Genomic DNA, 26,899 nt, shown 5'->3' on the forward strand with positions numbered 1-26,899 from the left:
TGTGAATTCTGCTACATAAGGCACTTTTCTTCTACCTTTTTCCTCCATATACAAAACTGAGACAATTATTAATATTTTTCCTGCAGCTTGGGGCATTTTACATAACTGATGCAAAAAGCCTCGAGATTATTGGACAAAAAACTCATAGTAGTAATATTTTGATTTTTATCGATGCAATAACTATTCAGCCTTTATTTTACTCCATGGTACGCTACAGTCCAATCATCTGAAAACAGAAATTGGGAACTCTCTAATATATCAAACACCACGCTACAATGTCTGAGAGTAATACTGAAATTAACTTTGTTTTTTTCCAAATTCCATGATCCTTAGATGGCTGCCATAACTGCACTAGCAGAAGATTTCAAGTGTTTCCAAGCTTTGGAGACGAGTTTTAAGAAACTGCTCTGGTGTGTTCCCACAGGACTAACTTACCTGTTTTGCATCGATTTCTAACTTCATCCTCTCTGATATATAGAGCATAAGAACATATTTTTTCAATGATTTAAAGTGTACAAAGAAACAGGGAGGTGCCTAGTGGAATTTTTGAAATGCATAGCAATATAGATTCATTTAATTCCCACTGATTTCATTAGAGGTTCCTGGAAATAAAGAGGAGGAACCAGCGTCATGTAACTAGCTGACTCTGCACATCTTACACACCATTAACAAGCTATCTACAGTACAGAGCACAATCTGATAACCAGCGCTTTAAGACAAACATTTCTTCTCCTCTTGCAGTTCTGCATTCCAGCCTGCTCCAAAACATACAGCACAAATTTAGTAATTCTTACTGCTTATCCCACTATTTCTATGGGATATATTGCAAATATAAGAGGTATATGCAAATTATATATCTGTTTATAGTAAAAAGCAAATGAGAAAATGTTGAGTGAAGTTCTAAAGCCTTTTTATACTGGATGCCTAATAGGCTTTTTTGGTTTTATTTTATTTGGGTTTACAGATGTTTGGTTTATTTTTAACCCACCTCTTTGTCCCACTTCTTGCCATAATATGTTCCCTGCATATAGAAGTAAACTGTAAATCTTTCTACAGAATGAAGATACTAAATATAGTAAAATAATAACAACTTTATTTTGGGTAAATGTGGTTAGTGACATAATTCCTGTCAGAAATCCTCAAACCAGACCTCTCCTACTGCTTTTTTTTTTTTCTAGAAAAACTCATCTTAAGAATGCAATATAGGTTTACATCTATTTGCTCTCAAAATACTTAACAAACAAAAGTGGCATTTTGAGAACTCCTAATATGTTAGCTATAACCTGCAAAAACAAAGAACATGTTGTACTATGACAGCCTTGTTATCTTCTTGCTAGTAATCTTTATGCTTAAAAATAATAAATACAACTCTGCAAAAGCACTTTTAAGACTTTTATGATCTCTTTAAGACTTTTATGATTTAGTCCCTGTGGGACTAAAGATCACCCTTAAGACCTTGCTAAACAAAAAATAAGACTACTTATCAAAACAGCTTGGTAGTGTCTTCAGCATGCATTAAATCCTTTTAATAGTTTGGAAATCCTGTGGTATAAAATGATTATCTTTGTAAAAATATGAGATTACTAACCACATACAACAATTCCATTTTCATAAGTGTTACAAAATCTATGTTGACTGTCAAACCAGTTTTGTCACCTACTTTTTACTAAGAAACAAACCCGGTTTCTGTGCTAACTCCTTGAAAGAATGGGAGAAGACCATCTGAATAGAATTTAGTGATATAAATAAAAGGAATGCCATAGGCTAGCAATGACTTGAGGGCTGTTCTCAGCCACTCTGCTTTCCTGCTATGATTTACTACAGTTTTCAGATGGGAAAACGATGTGAAATCATCTCATCTGTTCTCCAGTGGCCCACAGAAAATCGTACCAAACAGACATATTTCACTTCATTTCTTTGTGAGGGTGGCTGAGAGGAGAATGGAGTAAAGAACTTTGCTCACAAGCCATGCAAGGTTTGGTCAAAACTCTGTCCTCTGTGTTGGGGATGATCTGTAGGATACCCTGATTTGAGAGAACAACCATATTTGGGAACAAATGAAAAGAAAATATCCAGTACCCATAAGGGCATATGTTCATGTCCATACCTCTAATCCTTCTCCTCAAGCAGGGAGATTCTGTCAAGTACCTAAAGCAGGTATGTAAAACAACGGCATATTCTTAATCCTCCGGTTTGTTCTCAGTTGTTTCATTCAGCCTAGGAAAATGTCTCTAACAGACAATAAGGCTTCCATTCCTCTTGTGAAATATTCTACACACTATAAAATTTCATTGCTCAGAAACATTCCCTTATATTTGCTTCATTTCAGCCCGGTACTCTTTTTATACAGCTTCTTCTTCCAGTGCTCTGAGCTATTCCTCTTCTACATCAGAGCTTGTACCTTCCATTCTTTTTTGGACACAACATATATTTACTCAGTTACTACTGGCCCATATTCAGCTTTTCCTTATGTAGTTAGCTCTTTCAGTTTTCCCTCACAAATCAGCTTCTACAGCTCTTTAATCATTTGTTGCTTGCATCTGAAATCCCTCCAATTTGTGGACTTCTCTAAGGTGGCCAAAACTGAACACAGTATTTCACGTGTAATCTTAGCAAAGTTATGAGAAGGACAATTACCACCTTGTTACTGCCTTTTTTGCTGCCTTGCTGCGTCCCAAGCTCATCTCTAATTTGTTTTAACACACCTAAATCTTTTGCAGCATTACTGTTTTCCAAGCACCTCACTCCCATTGATTATCTGTGTTTTGTATTACTTTCTCCAGCTGTATCTGTTTGTAATTTTACATTTGATTATTTCCTGCCATGCAGTATGCCCTTGATCCCTTTGATATTATGATTCTATTCGCCCTAGTGCGCCATTGGAAACTTTAATGAGTGCATTATAATTCACTTGTTCAAACTTCTAGAATAATGTATTTATTTCTCCACATTTCTAAGATGCTGTTGTAAGTACTTGCTGCCCTGTGTATACCTTAACAAGAATTAAAAAGCTTACAACAGGCAAAGAACTCCCATAACCATATTCACTTCAACCCACGTTTTTTTCCAGCTACCTCAGATTAGTGCAAAAGATGGATTTTACTACATGACTAGAAGGCTCTGATAGGCCAGGCCAAGCCAAAAGGTACTGTAATGAAGGTGCCTGCACAGAGAATGAGGTCCTAGGAATTCTTTCTCATTCCTGCTGATGGAATTCCTCTGATGATATCTTTGACTGAGGTATTGCAAAGAAGATGCCCACCTTTTTCCAACATGTCTTATTGCTGCCTCTTTCTGGTTGTTAAATAAAACCCTATTGTACAATGTCATTCTAACTGTCTCCCAACAACATAATGCATTACTATTTTCCTTTGTTTATAGTTATTTCACCTGCTTTTAATTAATGTGTCAACACTCATATCCAAGGTAATTGGAATATTCAAATGAGATGCCTGAAACACCTTATGAAGAAAGCACCTTGTAATGCACACACACCTATGGACTGAATTCCACGCAGCTATCAAAGATTGACTCTTTCTGGAACGACTTGTTCTTTATATTTTTGAAGGTCCTAGCCCATGCATTTAATGTCAGGAATTTTGCACATACCCTACATCAAGGGCAGGTGTGTGGCTAAATCCATTACATTTTTTTAAATAATCATGTTCTGTTTTATACACATTGCATATATGATGATTCTTATTTCCTAGCTATTTATTTGCTTTCACCCTGTATTTGTTCTATTGCTTTTCAAAGGATTACAACTAGACTTAAAGGATAACTGTCAAAATCATCTTTTCCTCCGTTCTTTTTGAGAGATTAGTATCACTTTATTTCTTTTTCTGAAAGCAATCTTCTGAAAGTTCTCAGACTCCAAAAGGGCCAGAAAACACTACTTTACTAAAATTGAAGAGCTGTTTGGGAAGTAGCCCCATTGTCTCCACTGGGGTTAACTGTAGCATAAGATATCACACTCAGAATAAGAATTTTTCAAAATGAACTATTGTGGTTCAGAAATACGTTTGACTAGTTCGTTTCTATGTTGAAAGGCGTACCTTCTAGCATTCTGTCTTCCATTCTCTTACCTCCTTTTTATAGACATCACCAGTTACTCTTCATCTACTACTTATTCTCTTATACTTCTTAAGTAATGACTATACAGACAATCCAGTAATTTATAGACTTTTCTAGGGAAGAACTGTTTTTGTCCTCTTCAACAGTTAAGAGACCTAAGTTCTTTCCAGAATTTATTTTGCCTTCTCTCCTCTTTATGTCCTTTATAACTTAATTCTCCTTCTATCAAGCACTGTTTCACAATTTTAGTGAAACAGAATTTGGAATTCTGATATAAACCAAAGTAGTTTTTTCAGCTTTGGAAGAAAGATCACACAAGAAATGTTAATGAGGTATTAGTAAGGTGTTAAAAAAACCCAAAACTTTATAAACATAGAATAAATACATTCACAAAAAGTCAGTTCCACAGAAAATGTCTACAGAGTAGGATTCAATTATATTTCGATCTTACATACTTCCCACAATGGATGGTGTTTAATCAGAGAATGCCAAATTTATCAGAATAATTAATAAAAATTAATATGTCATAAGTCAATCCACATAGCTCTAATGTATATTGCACTTATGTATCAATGCTAGTCTAACAACCATTAATTAATCCCCATAAAATCCCTGCATGATATTACATATGTATAGGGCAAATTAGGAAACGAAACAACCTGACTTGCCAGGTTCCAAACAAGATAATGGCAGAGTATATTCAGCATCCAAGGGCTACTAAGTACCAATTCTTTCTTCACTCTTCTAGATCTCAGCAAACCTCAGATGGTAACATTACATCCTGCTCTGGGGAGTAGCATAATGTCATTTCATCATTTAAGTCCCATTCCAATGCTTGTTCAAGCAGAGCTTAAGTAAGATTTAAAATGCACACAGACCCAGCACACTGTTTAGGCTGTGGCTGAGTGACGCAAAAAGAAGATAAATTCTAATTAAAGACAGATTCAAAGATCTTCTTGCTCTGCATATCAGTTATTCTTTCTTCTGTTCCTTTAAACTGCAATCTGTAGCATACACAGCCTATTATGAAGAGAGTTCTGTGATAAGATGATATCAAGGGATGTTGTAACACTCTTGATTAGGAATTATATAGTAACCAAACCATACAGAAATGATAATTTCCCGCCCCTTTCACATCACCTACCTAAATTATTCTGAGTAATACAAATGATCTTTCTTAGCTTTAAGGCAGTTCATTTTCATTGTTTTCTGCCATTTTCTTTTAAGAAATCATATCCCTGTAGTTGATTAGGCCCACTACACATTTTCCTTACCAACTAATCCTGTCCACTGTTGTATGTTATGTTCACAAACAAACAAAAAACAACAACATCTATTCTTCTTAAGTCATACAAGGTATGAATAACTATGGCTGGAATTAGCCCTTCTTCTCCAAGCTCCTCTCTGAATCACTGAGCTCTGAGTTTTCACTGCAGTTTTCAGTCATCATGGGGGGATACTGAAAAATCCACAGAATTGCCCAGCCCAAGTAAGAGAGACACAATTCTCCCCACTTTGACTAGAAAGAATCTAAGCCTACCTTGTGATGAGGAAATATTGGTTGACTAACAGAGTTTGGTTTTAAACAATCTGTTTTTTTCTGACCTTAAATTTATCACAACAGAGTCTCAGGATGTGATCCTGTCAGGTATCACTGTGCCTACTAGCACTGAGCTGAAGTACAGAAGGTTTCTACAAAGAAGTTCTCTGCAATCTGTTCATTACACTTAGCAACATCAAACAGGGAAAAATAACTTAAAAACTCCTATTGATCACCTAGAGACCTTGAAAATAGGTAGGCTGTGAACGCAGCAACAGGTATTTGGTTACAAGAGTCACACTTCATCTTCTTGATTATTTTTTTACAGTAGATTTTGGAGGGTTTACTTATTTTCCTTCCACCCTTCTATTCTCATAGATGTGTGTCTACACTTATGGCATATGTATTTATACATATGTAACAGAATTAGATAAGAGTTCTTGATTTCAGTTTTCATAATTTTCAGATGTATACATGTGTGGAGACGACATATTTTAAAAATAAATTGCCTGAATAAATTCAATTATCTGAAGTAGCAGTGAAAATTATATGTAAATGACATTATATGCAGGAACTGTGCCAAGAGCTTATTTTTATTGTCCAAGGCACAAGCAGACAAAAGCTAGTGTCTAACACATAAGTCCAGTCCATTTGAAAGGCATCCAATCTTCCTTATATTATCTCTGACATTACTGGAAGTTGCACTTACATATTCATATAAAGCTCATCTCAATATGGCTTGGTATTACATTTCTGTTATTCAAACATCTTATAGTGTCCCACAGTTAAGGTTCAAAGAAACTTAAAAATAGAGTGCAGAAAAAAGACGATATAATGACAGTATTTTGCAACATTGGATATACCCAACTTCTGACTGCTTCCTTGAATAGCTAATGCAACACATGATAGTCATGTTCATGACTATTAATATTAGTAAGGTTATAATATCACCATTCTGCTTCTTTCATCAGTATCATGCATTACTTTGAAAGCATGTTTGTTATCCAGAGATATGTAAGGTACTTTCTTCATTCCTTCAAGGTTGTATGTTGAAGAAAAGTTAAAAAACTTGCGAAGGAATGCATACATACTCTCCCAGTTGTTTCGTCTTTCAACCAGGCTTTATACAACTTTATCATCTTTATCAAAATAAATGGGAAAATATACAGCAGCTAGAACCTTTGGAAATTCCTAGCCATTTTTTGCTGCAAAGGTTACATTAATTTTAGATTTATACAAATTAGTATAAGTTTAATGTGGAAACACTTTAACTCTGCTTCTATAACAGGTGAACCTCCAACAATGTACGGGGATAAGCAGAAAAGTAACTGTAAAATGTCATCATTATTCAACATACTTGTTCCCCATTTATTTTCTGAGTCATGTCTATCTGCTTACTTTATTGACTAAAACAATTTTTTTTACTGCCATTAGCGCTGAAGAGTCAATACAGCTATAAAAGAAGGAACCAGATAGACTCGGCTTTGCCACACATATCATCAACAAAATAGTCAGTTAAGTACCATTTGCAAAATGTTTATTACTAGGGATGAGTGAAGCAAAAAGGACACAGCTTTATTTTCAAACCCCAGGTTAAGTTTGCATTATAGGCAATTAATAAAAATATCATATTTTTATGCAACTAAATTTGACCTCTAAAGCCACAGCAAGACAGAAAACATGGGACCCTGTAATGTCATTTTTACAGTCATTTATCCAACTATAACCACACTTTAAAGCGTTAAGGTCAGCTGGTCACGAAGCATGAGCTACACTTCTAACTAGCATGCACCACATTTGACTTGAGAGTAAATAAGGGACTGACACTCCATTAACCTTCACAAGCACAATTATTTATCAAAACAGTTCAAAAGAGTACCCGACAGAGAACTGATAAATCTGGAAGCAAAAAACGAAACCGTAGCAGAACAAACTGATCCCTTGCCAGTGACAAAGAGCTATTTCCCATCACAGTTCCTGGGGCAAGTCCTCCAGTCAGTTTTCCAACAGTGCTATTCATTTTAACTGACTGTCCCTTAATTCAAGTCATTTTTGACAAAAACGCAGAGCTTTTTAGCGTTTTTTTATTTATATTTATATCTTTCTAGGAAATAATGTATGCTAATATCCTATATTTATAGGCATCTTTAAAGACTTTCTTCAGATCTCACACATAAAATTCAGAAGAGTTCTGACATGTTTGGTCATATGAACTATTCTGTGCTTTCAGCAAAGACTGCGCCTGTTCAAGATCCTGGTGAGCTGACCATCATCTTCCTATCACCTTATAAACTTTTCCTGCTTTATTACAGCACCTATGCAGGTTTATATCCATGTAGTCTTCAAATTTTGTTAATTCTATAAGATTTCTATAATATCCTTATGTTGCGAAATTTTATCTGACTTCCCCACTGAAGCACGATGTTCATCTGTTCCTCAGCAGATGTCATCTGCCATCCATTACTTTGACTGTTTGACTGCAGCAGCTCTGCGCTTCCAAAGAAAAGGGAATTTGCCCAAAATCTTCCACGAAAAAGTGGTACGAGGAAGAACAAAAAGAAGAGGGTCCTTTTTGCGAGGGGAGAGAAGGAAGAGAAAGGGAAATCAGTGATCACTGCCATCTTGTCCCTCCTACTTGTTTTCCTTTGGCAGGAAAGCGCACACCTTTATTCCACTGTAGCCTAGACTGATCTCCAGCCTCTCTCCAACGCACGCAGGGGAAGAAATCACTAAGTATTCACTATTGGAGTTGCAGTTACCATGCTAGAGCTCCAAAGGAAGCAGTGGTGGGTAGCAGATGAACTATTTCCTTATTTGTTATTCTCCCTTTAAGATCAGTACCAATCTCGCTGCTTTGTAAAATGCATTAAGCTCCATGAGTAAAAACAGCTATGGTTTTCAGATGACTCATTTGTATAAGCTCTTTCTGGTGGTCACAAGACAAATTTTTAAAACCTAAGAATAGACAGACAAGGGAGAGAGATTCACCTTAAGGGGAAAGTGGTTCTTCTCCTATCAAGCAGCCCAAAACATAGTAAAAAGATGAGAACTGCTGATTCATACAGCAGTCAATTTTCCCTGTCTGCTAAAAGGTGGGAAAGTTGACTTGATAACTCCTTTTAACAGAGGCTTTTTAAATCCATAAAATACAGAAAAGCACCACCCTCATTATAGTAGTTACCTTCTTATTTCTGCTTGTACAAACAGTGAATTACTCAAAGATCATAGAAAGAACTGGACTTTGATTTTACACCTGTTGCACACTTTATTTTGTACACGTGAAAACAACTATATTCAGAGAACTGAATACTTTTTCAATGTGACTCAAATCATTGATATCATGAGGGCTAATGTTTATTTTCCCCATTAACTTCCAGATTAAATGTCTTAAATTTAAAAGATTTCCTCCCTGCCAACTCCTAATCTTGGAAAGTCAGTCTAGGATCTGAGATTTGGAGAACGTTCCTTTTTCCTTCCTAAAAGGGAAGATCCCGCAGTCAGACTTCACTGTCAATGCTTGTGATATACAGGAGGAACTATTATCCATTTTGTTATTCCACAGCTCTGCAGTCAGAGCTCTACAAAGCTAACAAGCCCCCAAAACTTCACTTTTGCCAGAGAACTAATCAAAAGACAGTGAGACACAAAACTTCCTTCCATTAGAGAATTCACCCTTGGCGAACGATACAGACTAGTACCAGAGGGGGTTTAATTGCAAATTAATTGGATGAAACTACTCAGCGTCATTCATGAAATAGTGACTGAGCCACCTTGAGTCTGTTTATACTTGGAATTACACTTTTTCTCTGTAGCATCTCACACGCACCTGTTGTTGACATCATTGTCATTAATAGGAAAATACAGTAAGCAGAAGACATAGCTGTTAAAATGTGAATGTTTCCACTACTTTTATTTTCAGGGGAGTGACAAAACAGTAGAAGTTTTTAAGAAAAATATGATGGAGACACAACTTCCACATAGCAAAAGAAGAAAAGCTTGACAAGAGGAGATGCGATATCAGAGCTTAAACTCAAAAACAGTTGCCAAAAAGGGGAATATATATTTCTTCTTGCAATTGTAGCTAGGACACATATTAATGAGCTAAAAGTGAAGCAGGAAAGATTTCGGTTATGCATTAGTAATAGCTTTCTAATGGTAAAGATATTCATACACTGGGACAGATTGCCTGGTAGGGTTTAAGTCTCCATCATTGAGTAACTTTCAGAAGTTGGAGTATTATCTGACGGAAATGGCATTGGTACAGTTGATCCCTGGACTGAAGCTGGGACTGGGTGACCTCTTGCAACTCCTCACAGCCTTACAATTCTGTAAAATGCAGTGCTCACATGCACTGAGGAACAGACGGACTCATTCAGTAGAGGCTCTATAGATCTGTAAGGGACTTACTCACTAAGCTGAATCAGGGTTTTTTGGTTATGTTTTGCTTTGGATATTTTTTATTTTTTCAAATAAATCAATAGGCTTGGGCCATTTTCCAACAATGTGATTTGGTAAGTTTCAAGCCAAACCTCTCAAGCTTTACTCAGGAGATAAGTGCTAAACAAAGCGCCAGATTCATCAAAGCTTTACAGATTTACTTAAAAGAGAAAGAAACCGATTCAGCCAACTCATTTAAAATCAAATCAGGCAGTTGAAAATCTATTCCTGAGATTCGGAAAATCTGTCTTTTCTTCTTAATTATTTTTTAGAAATGTTCCAAGAGTCCCTCTTTTGGAAGGTACTTCAGGGGGCTCGGGCAACTCTCTTTCAAGAATCCTTTTTTTTCCTGCCTGATTAGGAGCAGTACATTTCTCATCACTGTAAGAGGTAGTTAAAAATATACATATATTTTCTTACCTTCCTCTCAGGTCCCTTTTTATTTTAAAAGGGTGACTTTGGTTAGCTTTTAAGGACTTAAAAAATATTTTGAATTTTGCACCAAAGGTTTGGCAAATTAAAGCAGTGTTTCGGCTTTTCAAAAAAAAAAAAAAAAAAAAAAGAATAGGGAATTTGTTTAGTTTATTTGTTTAGAAGTTTATGAGCCCCAGAACATACTTCTTAGTTTTCTCCCTTAGAGTACTTCCTAGGGACAGATTAGTTCCCATGTTTATTTAGCTCTTGGTATCTTTGTCAATAAGGATAACAACTTGGGCCAACTGAGCTAGTTCTTGGGTACACCCCACAAAAACCAAACTGAAATCACCAAAGTATTTGGTCACCTCCCCAGACATCTTGTAACTTCACTGGTAAAATCAACTTTCAGTTGGTGAAAGTTGCTGATCCTACAGCCATGGGGAAACATTTAACACTGTAAACCATTTAGGTGGTAGCCCCTCCAGCCCAATATCAAGCCTTTATTGTAAGTGTATACGTCAAAGCAAAGAGAAAATGTTCAAAACCTAGCCATGCTCTCTTTTTCTGTTTCCTCTTTGCAAGAAAACTACTCCTTCCAAGAACACAAAAAGACCATGTGACTTTGAACTGGAAAACCTAAAGATCAGTGAGTCCACCTGCTAATGAGCAACTTGCTACTGAAATGAGCTCATTAGCTTTCATTTTTGCTGGCTGCTGATCGATTCATGAGCCACTTACGTGGCCTCTGTAAGCTGTACATAAATTATCAAACGCATTGATTCCTAAAAATACTAAATCAGGAAGTCCGTCTTTTCCGTATCTCTAATATAAGTGCTTAGCTCGATGGCCTTCAAAATTCCTCCAAAGAAAACAATGTTAACATCAGTGTTCACAGATACACTGCATCTCAAATGGCAAATATTCTGCCTGTAATAAGTTTTGCTGGCACCTCAGAGAAGTGAATAAAAGCTTGCCGCTGCAAATGTTACATACAAAATGTACAATACAAAATGCACAGAATTTTGCATGAATCTGTGTAGGTGGCAGCTCAAAAAAGTCACAGTAAGGAACAATTGTCTGCAGCAAGGCAAATTCCAAGCTAGATGATCTATAAAGTCTTTTTCATCTTAGATCATTCCATTTCCATGACCTTCTTCATATGACTAAAGTAGTGAAACTTCTACGGCATCCCAGAGTTGGTGCCGAGTTTTAGAAATAAAAGTGTTTTCACTTGTCAATTGATAGTCTACATGTAGGAACAGAAGCTGCTAAATACTAGAAGACTCAACAAAGGAAGATGTAGGGAAGGATTCCTTATCCTAAAGAAAGATGCAGCCATAATGTCATGATTTTTGGTACGTATTGCTGTCTCTAACGCTACCCTGGTCAGCCAGACTTCACCTGGACTCCCAGCTGCTTATAAAAATTCTAGCAAAAATTGGTATTTTGGACTTGCATGCCTGCAAATTCCAGAGCACTTTATAACACTGATTTGCAATAATTTGCCCAAGGTGATGTGGGCCTTGATCCAAAACATATTAAAGACAAAGCAGTCTTTATATTAACTTCAAAGAGCTTTGGACCAGACCCATAGTGAATTGCTGCACAGTAAATCAGGAACAGAAATCCCGGTCTGAAGAAGAGCTGGCATTCTCTCCTTCATTGCTTCAGTTTACTGAGGGGGAAAAACAAACAAACAAACAAACAAACAAACAAACAAAAACCCCAGGAAAGTGGGATTTATTTATCCTATTTTTCTGTATCACCTTGCCAGCCCAATGAAATGGTTATTGCCCTTTTCTCCATAGCAGTACTTCTAGGAGAACGACTTAACTCTAAAAGCCCTCCGACAGAGCCTACCGCCACAGCCCAGCTCCATTTCAGGGCTCTCTCCATCACCTTGCCCCTCAGTAACGGCAGGATGGCGGCGACCAGCGCAGGGCAGCGCTACCTGAAAGCGCTGTGCCCGCGGTGCCAGCCCAGGAAGGTGCTAGGAGAGTCTGCCGGCATACTCGCTCCTCAGTAACCACGAGCATAAGACACAACGCCATAACAGTAAGGAGTTAAAACGCACAGACCAAAGAACAGTGCTTAATCCCAGTTTACTGAAAGGACATGTCATTTTTAGAAAGTTGTCCAAACAACCGTCTTAATATTCTCCACCAAAGTGGCTATTAATCAAACAACAAAGGCCCAATTAACACATAGCTGTTGTCACCTTGATGTTAAAAGCCTCTCCCCTCCCCCTCTCTTTCTTTCTTTTTGTCTTTAATGTTACAACCTAACCCCAAAATGCCTCAGGGCCCTACCGGGGAAAAAAAGACAAGATAAAGAGGAAGAGGGAGGGAGGGAGAGAGAGGGGGAAAAAAGAGGGGGGAGAGAGAGAGAGAAAGAGAGAGTGTCTTAAATACCATCTCTCCTCTAGGCAGCAATTTCCACAGATGAAGAGGTCACCACTGTTTAACAGTGTGCTGCCACGTTAATTTAGTATGACAAGATAAAGCAGTAATCTCTGCTCGAAGAGGCTGTAAACCGCCTGCTATCCAGGGACATGCTCGAGTCGATTTGCACTGTATATCACTTTATACAATTGCCATGACAAAGCCCCCTGAGTTCCCTCATGTAAATCTCTCCCGCTCCCTCTCAAGCCGCCTGCCAGTCAGGCAGCCCCGCTCGGCGGTAAGCTCCGCAAACTTGCCGGCTTACGCGCGCCCCCGGCCCGCCCGGCCCCCTCCCTGCAAGAGGAGATGTTTACGACTTTGATAATCCATTGATCCCACTTCCATATCGGCTTGTATTTTTCAATCTGTCGTGTTAAGTTGTCAGAGAGGGCGATTAAACCGATGTTTCATGTTCCGAGATTTGCGTTCCTGGGAATGATAGTTTTCAAAGCCTTTCTTGCTAGGTTCTGCTTAAAGATTATCCCTAAGAAAGCTGATGTGAATATTATTACTGGCATAAACCTGGTAATAAAACCATAAAGTGTTTTAGGTAAAGACATTTTAGAGATATTCAGGGTTATAAACATAAGAGTTTAAAGCTGGATAGAATTTGGAGTGCTTTAAAAAAAAAAAAAAAAGGGGGAGAAGAGAAAAAAGCCCTGTCAAGCTGTGGAGTTTTCTCTTCATGAAGCAAAACAACATATGTAAAAGGAAAAAGGAAACTCATATGTCTGTGTAAAATAAATATAATTACAGAATCGCAGAAGAGGGCACAGGAGAACGCTGACCTGTGTAGTTAGATGGGAAGAAGAAGATGACAGCCTGTGTGGTAGCAGCCGTCAGCATACTGCCTCCAATAAAACACAGTGACAGCTACATAGAGCGGACAGCCAAGAGAACTGCCTATGTCTCCAGCCACTGCACAGCTGAAAACATGGTATTCTTGTTGGGGAAATAGGGTGGATTCTTTGCAATATGTTGCAACTCTCATATGCCATACTGCATCTGTAGAACACGCAAGTTTTAAATTATGTCTCCTCTCTATTTCACATCTAATTTGTGTCATTTTCCTATGGCCTGCAGGCATGATACAAGTCACAGCACACAACATAACAAATTGGGTGCCAAAATGTGAAACTGTGCACATGCACATGCACCCACATTCTGGATTAAACATACGTGAGGGAATAAATAGCATTAAGACAAGCACAGTAGACAGGTTTCTACAAAATAAGGTTGAAACATACCACAGTTTCACAACTAATATATTGCTAGGTCTATCAACTATGCCTATCTATGGCATTTGGACTTGCCAGTAAAGCTATAAAAATGACTGAGTAAGGCTAAATCAAACCTTTCTGACGCAGCAGGTTAGACACACTGTGTTCTCTTTACTGAATTAAATTCAAAAATAAATTTTGACATTCATTGATTAATAGCTGATAGTAAGAATAATGAATGCTTTATTAAACACAAAAGTTTCTAATAGTAATTGAGAAGTATTCACTAAATTTAAAATGGGGGAAACCACTGGAATCAATGTCATTTTTCAAAACTGAATCTTTTCAAAGTAACCTTTTAAAGGCACGTTGGATTGCTTCTGCTCTCCAATACATATTGCTAACCAACAAAGTGCAAACTGTATATTTAAATTGAAAGTTTATTATTTGATCTTAACATTGCTAGCTGGATATACAGCTAAAGGTTTGTTTTTACAGAATATCCAGTTGTTAACACCTCACTTAATATCATCAGTGCTGGTGAAAAAACAATTGTTTGCTAGAATGTTCATGAAAAAAGAAATAAAAGATGAGCTTGAACATGGTTACTTCTTCTACAAAAATATAAAAGAATAAGTACACAGTAACGTGTGCTACTTCTTTAACGCCACTGTGTACTGTGAATGGGAATACTCTCACCTAATTTTAGCCCCAAATTAGACATTTAGTTTAAACTAGTCATCAAGGCTCCCTCTATAGTCAATAGACAAGCACTTTCAGGGGGTAATTCATCTTTCTTGTCTTAGATGCTTATTTTAAGACTGGAAAGGTTGTTCTCTGAGGGTGGTTATCTTTTTCTATAAACTATGAAGAGAGCCTAGACAACTAACTTTTATGTGCCTAAACTTTGGTGATCTGAACACCCACTTCACTGTAGGGCATTCACAAATCTGTGAGGGTGACAGAGCACTGGAACAGGTTGCCCACAGAGGCTGTGGAATCTCCATCCTTGGAGATATTCGAAAGCCGTCTGGACACGATCCTGGGCAACGTGCTCTGGGTGACCTTGCTTGAGCAGGGGGGTTGCACTAGGTGATCTCCAGAGGTGCCTTCCAACCTCAACCATTCTGTGATCCTGTGAATCTCCATCAGTTTGGAAACACTAATTAAACCACAGGCCATCATGGAAGAAAGACAAGTATAATTTCCATTGTACTAGTGTGTAAATTAAGGCACTGACAAGAGAAGTGAATTGTCAATGGTAAATCAGCAACTCAGCTGGGAATGCAGTCTAATTTCAGTAAACTGATCACTGGAAAACTTACCATTTCTGTTAGTATTTATAAAATTACAAATACAGAGTCCCATGACAGTTTGTGGTATTTTACATAGCAAAATAAAGATACAGGCCCTAAATATACAAAAGTAAGATTTCAGTCAAATTGGTTTATCCACACAGACAACCAGGGAATTCACTGTGGCCTTGTGTCAGAATATTGCCCAATACTCCTGTTGACAGCTTCAAAGCTGAAGTTACAGTCTCTGCCCAAAAGCTAAGTTTACACTGGCCACAAGCAAACAGGAAAAGTACATCATCTACCACAGATGTATTCTTTGCAGAATTGAATCACTCTGTTTTCAATTCTGCTTGCAGATATATAAAATCCTGAAAACTGTTTTCCAACAAAATTTGTCTAATTGGTTTAAAAATAGTTTAAATAATTCTTTTACATGGAAACTATTATGAAAGATCAACCTGCTCTCCCTCACACTCTACTTGCATTACTGTTTCAAGACAGTATAAATTTAAGAATAAATAGATGGTTAGGGTAGTTTCAGACTGTCTGTTTATAAAATTGAAGATAAACCACGGACTCACACTGCTAACATCAGCCAGATGCAGGACCCAAACTCAAGTGAGTCAAGCGTTCTGAGCTCTGTGATGCAGAATGCTTTACACTCCCAGTATAGCTAAGTACCATATACTAAATACTTATTTACAAAAAAAAAAAAAAAAAAGTAAATTCCTTGCCAGGCAATTACCTCTCACTCCAGGCCCTTTTGGTTGAAATTATTTAACTACAGATGTCCATACTACAGGTATCAACAGCTGAACTCATCACTTTAAACTCCAGATATAACCAGTGAAGAAAAATAGGCACTTCTAGGGTGTGATTCTTCTGACCTATCTAGAAGCTATATTAGGACAAAATAAATCACATCCTGCTATTGCCTATTTACTTCCATTAAGCATAAAGGGAACCTAATGTGACTGACTAGCTTACCTCTAGACATATACTTTGCAAGCATTTAATCCGATGAATCCTCACCCTTTATTACTAAAAAGGGACATTGTACTTGACATGACACTGCTTAATGTGTTCGCGACCACATCAATAACTTACTTCGTATGTAAGAGAAAGCCAAAATGTCCAAGAGACCTATAATCAATAGAAATTTGCTATTCAGACTGCTGTCATATATCATAAAAACAAAGATTTAATTGAAAATCAGACAAGAAACAAACCCTCTCTCCTACAGAGTTCTAAACCCAGAAAGCTAAACATTTGTATACGGGTGTTTTGTGGAGACCCACAGACCCTCGGAAGCTAGATGCTCACCTCAAAGAATGCTTTTGCCTTTGAAAAAGAAGGATCCAAATTTGAGCAACTCTCCTGATTATAACTGCAGCAGTTTAAAATGAAAAGAATTATGATTTCTCAAGAAGGCAGGGAGTTTCACTTACAATTTCATAGATGAAAACCCACACTTTAAATTTAATCTGAAAATCAGCACAGATTGATAGGCCAAACAAGCAGGGCCTGAAGCACAGATATTTTGTACTATTTCTAGGTAGCAATATTAATAAGCAATGCAAGCTTCCACTTCTGATATGACTTAGTGTGTAGGTCCACATACAATCTATTGCAGTAATTCAGACTTGAGATGTCAGAAGTATTTTACCTTTTGCTATAATATTTCTTATTTTGTGTCATCAAATTCCAATCCTACAAAAAGATATGTGCAGAAAGAGTTATAGTCAGTGACCTCTCCTCCCCTCCCTCTTGCTATCATCAGCATTAGGTTCCAATCAGCCAGATTATTTTGCAGGAACAGGGTCATAAGCTAAGCATTCTGGGGCAGGAATGTTTCTTTTTCTGTCTCTGTAAAAATAAACCATGCTCTGGGCACAATATAGATAAAGATAATAACAGTCTGATGTTAGGTTTTATTGGTCTATGTTTTGAACAATCTATAATTTGCCTGTTGCCTTTACAAACTACAAACAGTTAATTTTCATAGTCATTTTTTACCTTATGGTGGACTGAGTTTTAAAAACATAAAAAAGGATGCTGAAGCAGACGCTCCTTCCATACATAAGGATAGTATTGGTTATGGTGCTGTGGCAAAAATTATACTTGGTTAAACTGGGCACAAACTCTGCTCAGTTATGCCCAATTGCTTTAATCCAGTGATGCTAAGTTCACAGGATTCACTGAGGCTACTTCTCCTTTGCTAAGAGCAAAGATGCCCTATCTGTTCACACAAACTGTACATCAACAGTAAAAAGAAACAAAGAACTTAACAGTATTACAATGAATTTGGAAATGAGGCTGGCCAAGCTATTCAGGCAAGCTTGCTACTCCAGTCATAAAGGACTATTCTTACTTAAGAAAATTTGTTTCCTCCATTTAATTCTTCTGAAACACTTTTGAGCATTGGTTGGTTTAGTGACATTGCAGCATGTCAAACCTCTCCCTCAGTTAGGTTTCTGCATGTGTCTTAGGAATTAACCCACCTATGTTAAATGCACACGCTTAAGCAACTTGTTGTTTCAACACACTCGTTGAAATTTGGAATCTCTGTTTTGCCACAGGTTCTTCTCCAGCTATAAAACTCCAGTGAAAATTAATAAATCCATTTAATCCAAGATTCTAGTGGAGAAGGTGACATTTCACTGATATACTAAAGACAAGAGAAAGTAGCTAGCTCCATGACAGAAAAAAAACATGAGTGGATGATATGACACTTTAAATGCTAGCAGCTGCCTGAAGCCGCATTTTCATTATGACTTTAACCATTATTACTCTTGGTGAACCTGCAAAAGCATTAGCAATCTCGAGAAAAATTAAAGAGGGAATGCTGGCCTAGGCACAGCCTAATGGAACTTAATTTGTGTAACCTGAGAAGACATACTTGAAGGAGACAAAGTCAAAAAACACGGTGCAGCATTTCGCTGAGCCATTAAAAGGACAGGAAGCAAAGAAATACTTAAAAATGTCACTATGATGGGCAACATCCTAACTATGGGCACAAACCTTCGTTAATGGGAGAGCACAGGCTAAAACATGATTGTGAAGCAGAAGGTTCTGGCACTTCTAAGAGGCAGAGTTGATAAGCACAGAGATTCCTTGCAACCTTGAAATTCAAGAAACCGTGACCAACACCTCATAGTGCACTTCAGTTTTGGAATACTTCAATTGAAAGTAGAGATGCGTATCAAAAAACAACAATCTTTAGCCTACTGACATTCTGTACAAGCAAATAACGCACTACATTCTTTTACTGTGTAATGTCTTCATATGAGCTATTTACTAAAAGGCTTTAAAATGGATTAAATAATAAAAATGACTAAGTTATATAAAGACTACAAGGAGAGAAAGAAAAGGCGTAAGGAAGAAACAGGTTTTCAGAGAGTAACTGAAAGTAGATAAAAAGTGGTATTGTAACAGTATTGTTCTTGTAAAGCTGGAAGTAGAGAAGAAGGCTTTCTCACCCGCAGTGAAAAGGAAGGGAGGAAGCCACATCAGCTACTGGCAGGAAATCAGGCAGATATAAAAAGAGCATGGAGCAGAGAGAATGCACAAGGGCAAAAATGTTCTCCAAGTTCTAAAATGAATGGGCAACCACTGGAGCAAAAGGGAGTGAAGGTGGTGTGCAAAGGCAAAAGAACTACATATGGTGCAAAATACAATCAACTTAGATACCTGTGTGCCTTGCCTTGATGCATGTGTCAGATAAATGTATGCAAGTCTGCTAAACGGCACTCTAATCGGGTAGTAGTTGCAGAGCCAGTCAAAGGCCACAAAATTCCTAAAAGCAGTGAACAAGTTTGGCCAAAGGAGATAATCTCACTGGTTGAAAGGGAAAGCATGAAAAGTAACCAAATTTCTGTTGCCTTTTCTTTCCAGAACCATGAAGAACTGGGTGTTGTACTTGTAGAAGAACCTCTGTCTCGCTGCAGTGCTGTGAAGATACTCATTTTCAACAGAGAAAAGACAAAGACAGTATAAATTTGGACAGAGTGCCACAGGTGATGGATCTGGACAGGAGAAACTATACAAAGTCCTCAGCTATTGTTTGAGTTCTGGTAGAAAGGAAATACCATAGATCCTACCTAGGTTACGTCACAGCTGGGGATCAACTGTTGAAAACAAAAGCAGAAGGAAGAACACTGAAATACAGTCTCTCTACATTGTCACATTTAAACAAATCTTGCAGTCCTGCAGAGGCTTTCTGCATACCCTAGTCTTCATCTTCAGCAGCACTCCTCAACTGGTAGCTCCAAAATTTTGTCTTGACCTTACTAATGTTCCACACCTGTGATACATCCCACCTCCCTCTGGAAGACCTCCTTGTTCTCATCGTCGTTTCTGTCTTCTGGGTGCCAGCTGCAGCGTACTGCTGCAGGCATGCTGCTGCAGTTCCCAGCCACAAAAGCTGCATGTACCACTAGGCTGACTGGGCAGATCTGAAGCCAATGCACTCTTGCCAGGAAGAAACGTACAAACCTCAGTGAAACTGCCTAGCACATCTCAGTAAATGTCTGTAATCCTGAACAGAGCTACTTCCTAAAGGCAGTCTGGATTGAGATATCAATTTGGAATGAGGCCACCATGTCCACTGTGGAGGTCCTGGGGCAGACCACTTTGCTTAGAAAGATGACCAAGTTTTTTATTTTAAGTATTTCTTTGAAAGGGCAGTTAATAGTTCTTTTTATTTCATCAGAAGAGAGAACATCTGGTACAAATATTCCTAAGGACTGCAGGTTGTATGATTTTACCTGTTTTTTTTCTGTGTAATTTTTCAGTTATTCACGTGAATTAGATTTTGCTAGTATTTATGCAAGAAGATTAGAGGAAGATATTTTCCAGTATGAAGTCAATGAATTGATTCCTAGGCATATAATCATTTGCAAACAATGGATACATACAGTTCCCAGCACTTCTATAAAACAAAGGTGTTTACTTTTCTGTTGACTATTTTCTGCTTAACTGCATTCAAATGAATCCATTAGAAACGTGACTGCTTCACAGTAAGATGATCTTCAGCAAAAACAAACAACTGCTGTTTCCACTTCTCTTCCTGGCCTTTAAAAACTACAGTCATCTGCACCCTGTATTTCATGCAGTTTATAAATGATAAAGCTGGTTTTGATTTGTACATTTATTGTTTTAAATGTAGTTCTAACTCTCCTGCTTAGAAAAAAAGAGAGGTGATTTCCTACTTCATTTCTTATTTATTGTCCTCTAACAAACCTTTGGACCTTTTAGAGTCTGATCAAAACACCGATGGGCTATTTCAGACTTCAGCTAGCCTTTCTGGCCATTTACTTCAGCCAGAGGAATAATATATCCACCCTTGCTTTCCATGGCCACAAGTAATCAAAACTCACCGTATTAACAGACTGGTACAACAAACCAAGGGAACTTGCCCAAACTAACGGATTACCTCTGAATTGCACTATGGCTTTAACCTCTGCCTCATCTGAAGAATGAAAATATTTAATTGGTTTACCTGCCCTCCATAGGATGAGTATGACAAGTAGTTTGCAAGTAAATGTTAAATAATATAGGCATTACTTACAGAAATAGATAGGACAGGATGGAGAGCCTGTCATGTCAAATCATGACAAGGAGGACAGGCAGGTTCTAATAACTTAAATGTAAGATATTTTCTCATGCAGATACCAAATGCATCCAAGGTTTTTCTGGCTCCCTCACTACTGGTTCCCATGGACTGTACAGAGTTTTCTAGAGTCAGGACAAAATGATGCAACAGGCAACTTCTGCAGCTGTTTGACGGGTCTTGGCTGATTCTTCTTTATTTGTTCCCTTTCCTAATAGCCCTCACAGTCATTCTCTGATATGGTACAAGTGTAAAGATTGAAAAGATCAAACTGTGATACAAGCCTGAAATTATATCTGTGGAAACAGCTTTCATGTGCTACTTTTGTGATGACATTTATAATGCAATGTTTGTAACAATGCAATTTCATCATCTTATAAATATCAATTTACCATGAAGAGAAGACGGAAAGAACAAAAAAAGACAAATGCAAACTTATCACCATTTCTGCTTTGTTTTAATTGAACTAGTCTTGTTCAGATAAGCCTGTCTCTTACAAAAACAACAGTTTACAGTTTAAACTGTGAAACTCTCTGTGTATGTGTGCTTGTGTGTGTGTGCGTGTGTGTAATTATGGTGCCTGCTAACAATTTCATACTGCCACATTGCACATATGGCTTCCAAGCTAGCTTTATCTGAATCTCTGTGAATCTATTCTCCGTGCTATTAAACTGAGCACATTCCACATCGTTCAAAAGTAATTACACTTTTGTCTAGAGTGTAGGAGACTGCTCTCCCCAAACAATGAAATTCTCATTATTAGAGCTGGCACAATAACGGCACTGGTGTTCACAACACTGTGCATTGTACCATCACAATAACTTATCCTAAGCTTGATGCACAAAGGTACACTGGAAATTAAAATTTCTCTAAAACCACTGTGTTTTTTTTTTTAATAGGCATTCTTTTGCTCAGTATAATTAGAGTCCTATTTTGACTTTTTAAAAAGCTATACACATTCAGATTTCCATTCTCTTCACAACTTCTGAGCAGTAGCTAAGTGCTCTAGCTGCACGTTGTTCTGATCTGATAATATTCACATGTTGATGACCCCAGACCAACTGGTGAAGTGTAGATCAGGATGTACGTGAAGATTAAATTCAAATGTAGCATTAAACAACTTTTTATTTTGGGCAAGTGGAGGAAAGGCATGAAATAATGTGTAGGTATGCTCTTTGAGCAGTACTACTGTTGTTCTTAATATGACCAAAAATTTTTAATATACTTCCCAAGTTACAGAGGAATGACTTCATGCACCACAGAAATGCAGCAATTTTTAGTGAGAAGCAACAAGGCTATTTAACAGTGCACTAAAATATTTCATATCAATTTAAAGCACAGCTGAAAATGAATACTAAATCCCACTGAAAGTATAGGCCAAATGTGGGCTAGCAAATGCAGTCAGTTTGGAATATGAAAAGACAATGACACAACAACACTTTACCAATACAATCTTTTGGTCAGAACTTGCCTTTTCTACCTCATCTGGCATTTGAATGGTATTCTATCGTTATTAAAAATGGTCAAAGTTAACCACAGTATACCATGTCCACAACATACATTAATCAACTACTATGCTTTTAGCCTTCCCATCTCTTATGTTCAGAAATCAGTGCACAGACACTGCCGGTGACATCAGCACTCTTGAGAGGTGGTGAAAGCACAAAGCACAAGGCGGGCAAAAACAAATAAATAAAATAAACCCTCAGAACTTAGATGAACTAACAACTATCTCTGCTAATCTCTTTACTATAACTATCCCTGAAAATACTGCAGCCTTAATAAGTTTCTTCAAAAAGGTATTAATTGATACTATAATCCTCAAGTGTTTCCCAGCTAAGCTTATGGCCTGCTATTAACATTCTAAGTGGACACTCATATATATTGTAGGGCAAATTATGTGTCTTACACTTTCTTCCAAGTTTTTGGTTTAAATCTGATAAATTAGCTCTTCCACTAGTAAGAAAAGAAATACTCTCCTACTTAGAATAAGTATCTAGTTTCTTTTTCAACAGGAAGGGAGTTTGGGATACAGTTGCCCCTGCCTTTGAAAGACCTCTTTCTGGTTGCAGTTCCAGCAGCCTCAGAAATACACTGTTCGCTTTGATGGAAAGATGGAAGGTGTGGTTTTGCAGCTTTTTTGCTGATATGGTTAGGTTTAAAGACCTCTTTCTTGGCTTTTGCCCTCCTTTATAGAAAGAACTTTCCCAGTATTAAGAGCTTTGGCTCTAAACTGGCTGTCAAAGACAGGAGCTGTTACAACCTGGGCTACAGGAATAGGGGAAATTTTGGAAAATCTAAGTTTCGCGAATTGTTGAGTTGTTATTCTGCTGCAATTAGCCCTTTAGCCTAAGGCTCCTAGGATGTCCCAGCTGGCAGGACTTGTAAAAGGAAGCACAGCTGGAAGTAACCCATGAAACAGAGGGCCAGTTAGCAGCTAGAAAAAGGAGGCCAAGAAATTGATTCTCAAGGCTGAAACTGTTTTCCTAGCTGTCTCTTTGCAATCCAGTGTTGAGGCAGAGTATGAGGAGACGGGGACGGTTGTGGTGGCAAGAGGAATTCAACCATGCAGCCTACCAAAGAGACAAAGCTGTGTAACTCCACACCTTTCCCAGACCCCTTCCTTGGCTGTGATTTTCTTCTGCTGGGTTCACTCTCTAAGCCCAACGGGAGTTATATATGTAGCCTACATGGAAAAATCTCGGTGGATCTAAAGGTCCATCTAAAAATCATTTGGGAGAAACATCTTAGCCAACAAAACGTGCACGGAGCGGTCTGGTTTAGAAGTGTTCAGTCGAGTGATGCACTGCATGATTTCCAGCTAGCTGCATATCTGATCGTGTCTTATTGGACACTGAAGAGATCTGAAAAGGTATACCCTGCTAAGGACAGCATATGGCTGCAAACTGAGAACCCCACAGTCACTTGGAGACTCAGTCAGTAGGTGCAGTACAGCTGACAAGCTATTAACAAGTGTGAAGCACACTGCTGGAGCTTTGTCAATAAAACTGTATTGGACTGCACTGTGTGGTTGTGTGTGCATCTGCATACACCTGGACTGGCTTTCCAGAGACAGTAAAACATCACAGAATGTCAGTTCAAACAGTATAAAAATGACTTCTGTGATGCTACCAAGGTGAAAATATTCTTTGGGAATTACTTTTGTAAATAATAATCACACAAAGCCATCTAAAAGTTATCCAACCTCTAGATTCAGACAGTTCCTTCTTTTAAGATACAACTATATACCACAAGAACAGAGGGAGGGATTACGTGTATTTTGCTCACTTATACAATCACTTCCTTCTGTCTGGAAACATACAGACTATATCCTTTCTGACCTACCTGGATGATCATTTTTACACGACGCTCTTCACTAAAAGAGAAATATTACCAAAATGTCACATGCATTCAAACTGGCAATTTTTTATGTATATATGAAACCAAAACCTGTCCCCACAACCCCCAAAAAATGCTTCAAATCAACCTACAGTATCTCATTATGACAATGAAATTGCCTAAGACATACAATACCTTGTATTATTAAGAGACATCATACACTGTTTTGATATCAGATTAAATACAGTCTATATAGCAGGAAGTCACACTAGATGATCAGCTAAATTTCTTGGTCTTAAAACCTATAAATGAATAGAAAAGCTTGTTAAAATCAGTTAAAGAGCAGTCAAATGTTTCAGTGAGGTGCAGTTAGAATATTCCTGCTGGGCTCCTTAGAAGACAATGAGTTTTTCTTTCATTAGGGTCTAGTTCTACAGATGGAGTCATCAAAAGTTTGACTGTCAACTTACATGTCCTAAGGAACAGCCCCTTTTCTTTAATATGCTCTCTTAAGACAGGCCAAAACACAGCAAAGCTCATACACCAGTAACAACCTAACATCCCATTTAGTGGAACTGCATAAAATGCATAATAAGGGATCAGAGGCAAACCAGTTAGAAAAAGATGATAATGACAACCCTGCCCATAAGTAATCTTTGCAAGAGGGTTCTTTCTTCATTTAAAGTTGCAATAGCTCAAAATAAAATTAAATATTCCAAATCACTGCATGAACTTAAGCATTAGAGCAACAAGGGGCAGGGGGGGAAGGAATGGGATGAGTGAGTCACTTTGTCTAGGAAAGCAGCTTCAGTGAATATCCAGTGACTTTGTCCAATGAGAAATAATAATCCCTAAGGCTTTTTATACAGAGCTTGTTACATATGCGTAATGAGCTGTAAGGGCTTAAATAGCACTATGGAGTTGTTGCAGGCTTTTATGAGAATAAACTATCACCTATTTCGGGATTCCTTTTTAAAAGCCTTCAAATACACAGGTCCATTCATTATCTTCACTTAGAGTGAAACTGTCAGTGCCCTTGTCAAAATGGGGGACTAACAGAAAAGTTACAGTCAATTTGTACACGTCCAAGAACTGTGCAAGCATGTTCACAATAGACAGCTTTGCCAAGGTGCCTAAGTCCTGGGGTTTCAATGGCTTTTCCTGCACCTTTCAACCTTTATAAAAATGTATCACAGTACTCTACATTAAATGTTCAAACATTGCACTTTACAGCAGTGACACTACAGTACTAGTGAGGAACACTGCATTGTTTTCTTGTTCTTGTTGTCTGTCTGTTTTTATACAAAGCCAGTTCTGGACTATCAGTGGGCTGCTAAATAAGTGAATTAAGTGCACACTATCATTTGTAAAGTGCATAAAGAGGTGGTAACTCACAAGTGAAAAAGTAGTAGGCTGATATAATTCTGTAAACATAGTAAATTTTCTCTTAAGTATCTGTGGCATGTAAAATACACATCAGAGTTGAATTTTTAAAAACAGCAAAATGCAAAGTTGCTTTTTATACCTTTCAGGCAGACTTGTGTGCTTTACTATTGCACAAACTTGGCATTGGGGTGATACTTCAGACACCACGCCAAACATGACTCTCACTTGCAGTGTTCCAAAACCATTTACTGCTTGCTGAATACATACACTTCAAATTTACATCACTGTAACTAAAAAGTTTTAGCACCCTAAATGCCAGCAGGCAAAGGTGAGGAAAAGGGGAATTTGCACCATAAGTGATTTAGCATTTGTAGTGGAGGGTGAAGGCAGTCCAGCTAGGTCAAAGCTTTCACATTATTGTAGCATGTTCTGTACGTGTAACTATGCATTGTATACTCCATAAAGTACAGATCTGGATGCCAAACTACTGTAGAGGCAGAACTGAAAGAATGGATGTAAGCACAATAGACCATTAGCAAACCTACCATTGTGTTGTGCTGAGAAGTGGGAGTCCTATGGCCACAGTTCTCTTGCGTCAGCAGAGAAACTGGCTGAAATTCCTCAGAGTGAGGCTTGTTGGGAAAACTCACATGCAAGGGAAGGTGAAAGGCTGGGAGCCCGTCACTCTCCTCTTCTCCCACTTTCTGTCTGCTTGTCACCATGGCTACCTCTCCATCTGCTTCCCCATACGGAGAGGCTGGTCGCTTGGAAGACATCCTGGAAGGAACAAAAGAGGAGAAAATAATGAAACCTCCAAATAAATCCTTAATGCCGTCATTGTGTGGTTAGGGGCCATTGTAACAGAAATGCCTTTTTTGTGCTGGCAGAGAGCAGGAAACCATCCAAATACCACTGCAAAGCATACACAATTGGGAACAATGGCCAAGCAGGTAGCAACAGAACAGTGGCTTGTTTGTTGTGAGAATAATACACTAATATAGCACTCTCTTGTATTCTGGCTTCTTAAACATGAAAATTCACCTAAGACAACTGTATAATGAAATGCAATTCCTTTAAAAATATATCCATCTAGTTTTGTATTTGCAAGAGATTGTAGAAGACAGAATGTCTCCCGA

The 26,899-nt window shown here is 37.9% G+C and overlaps 1 protein-coding gene across 5 annotated transcripts in view; it reads right to left on the minus strand.

Moving 5' to 3' along the window:
• The window catches only part of SOX5 (SRY-box transcription factor 5), a 487,372-nt gene that overhangs the window by 229,246 nt on the left and 231,227 nt on the right, over positions 1-26,899 (minus strand). For all 5 annotated transcript variants that reach the window (XM_067306163.1, XM_067306169.1, XM_067306144.1 and 2 more), the window contains one exon: positions 26,309-26,540. In XM_067306163.1, coding sequence (XP_067162264.1) covers positions 26,309-26,539 — 231 coding nt within the window. In that variant the 5' untranslated portion in view covers position 26,540. The remainder of the gene's footprint in view (positions 1-26,308; positions 26,541-26,899) is intronic.

The sequence above is a fragment of the Apteryx mantelli genome, chromosome 1 (genome assembly GCF_036417845.1).
Source record: "Apteryx mantelli isolate bAptMan1 chromosome 1, bAptMan1.hap1, whole genome shotgun sequence".
Lineage (NCBI taxonomy): Eukaryota > Metazoa > Chordata > Aves > Apterygiformes > Apterygidae > Apteryx > Apteryx mantelli.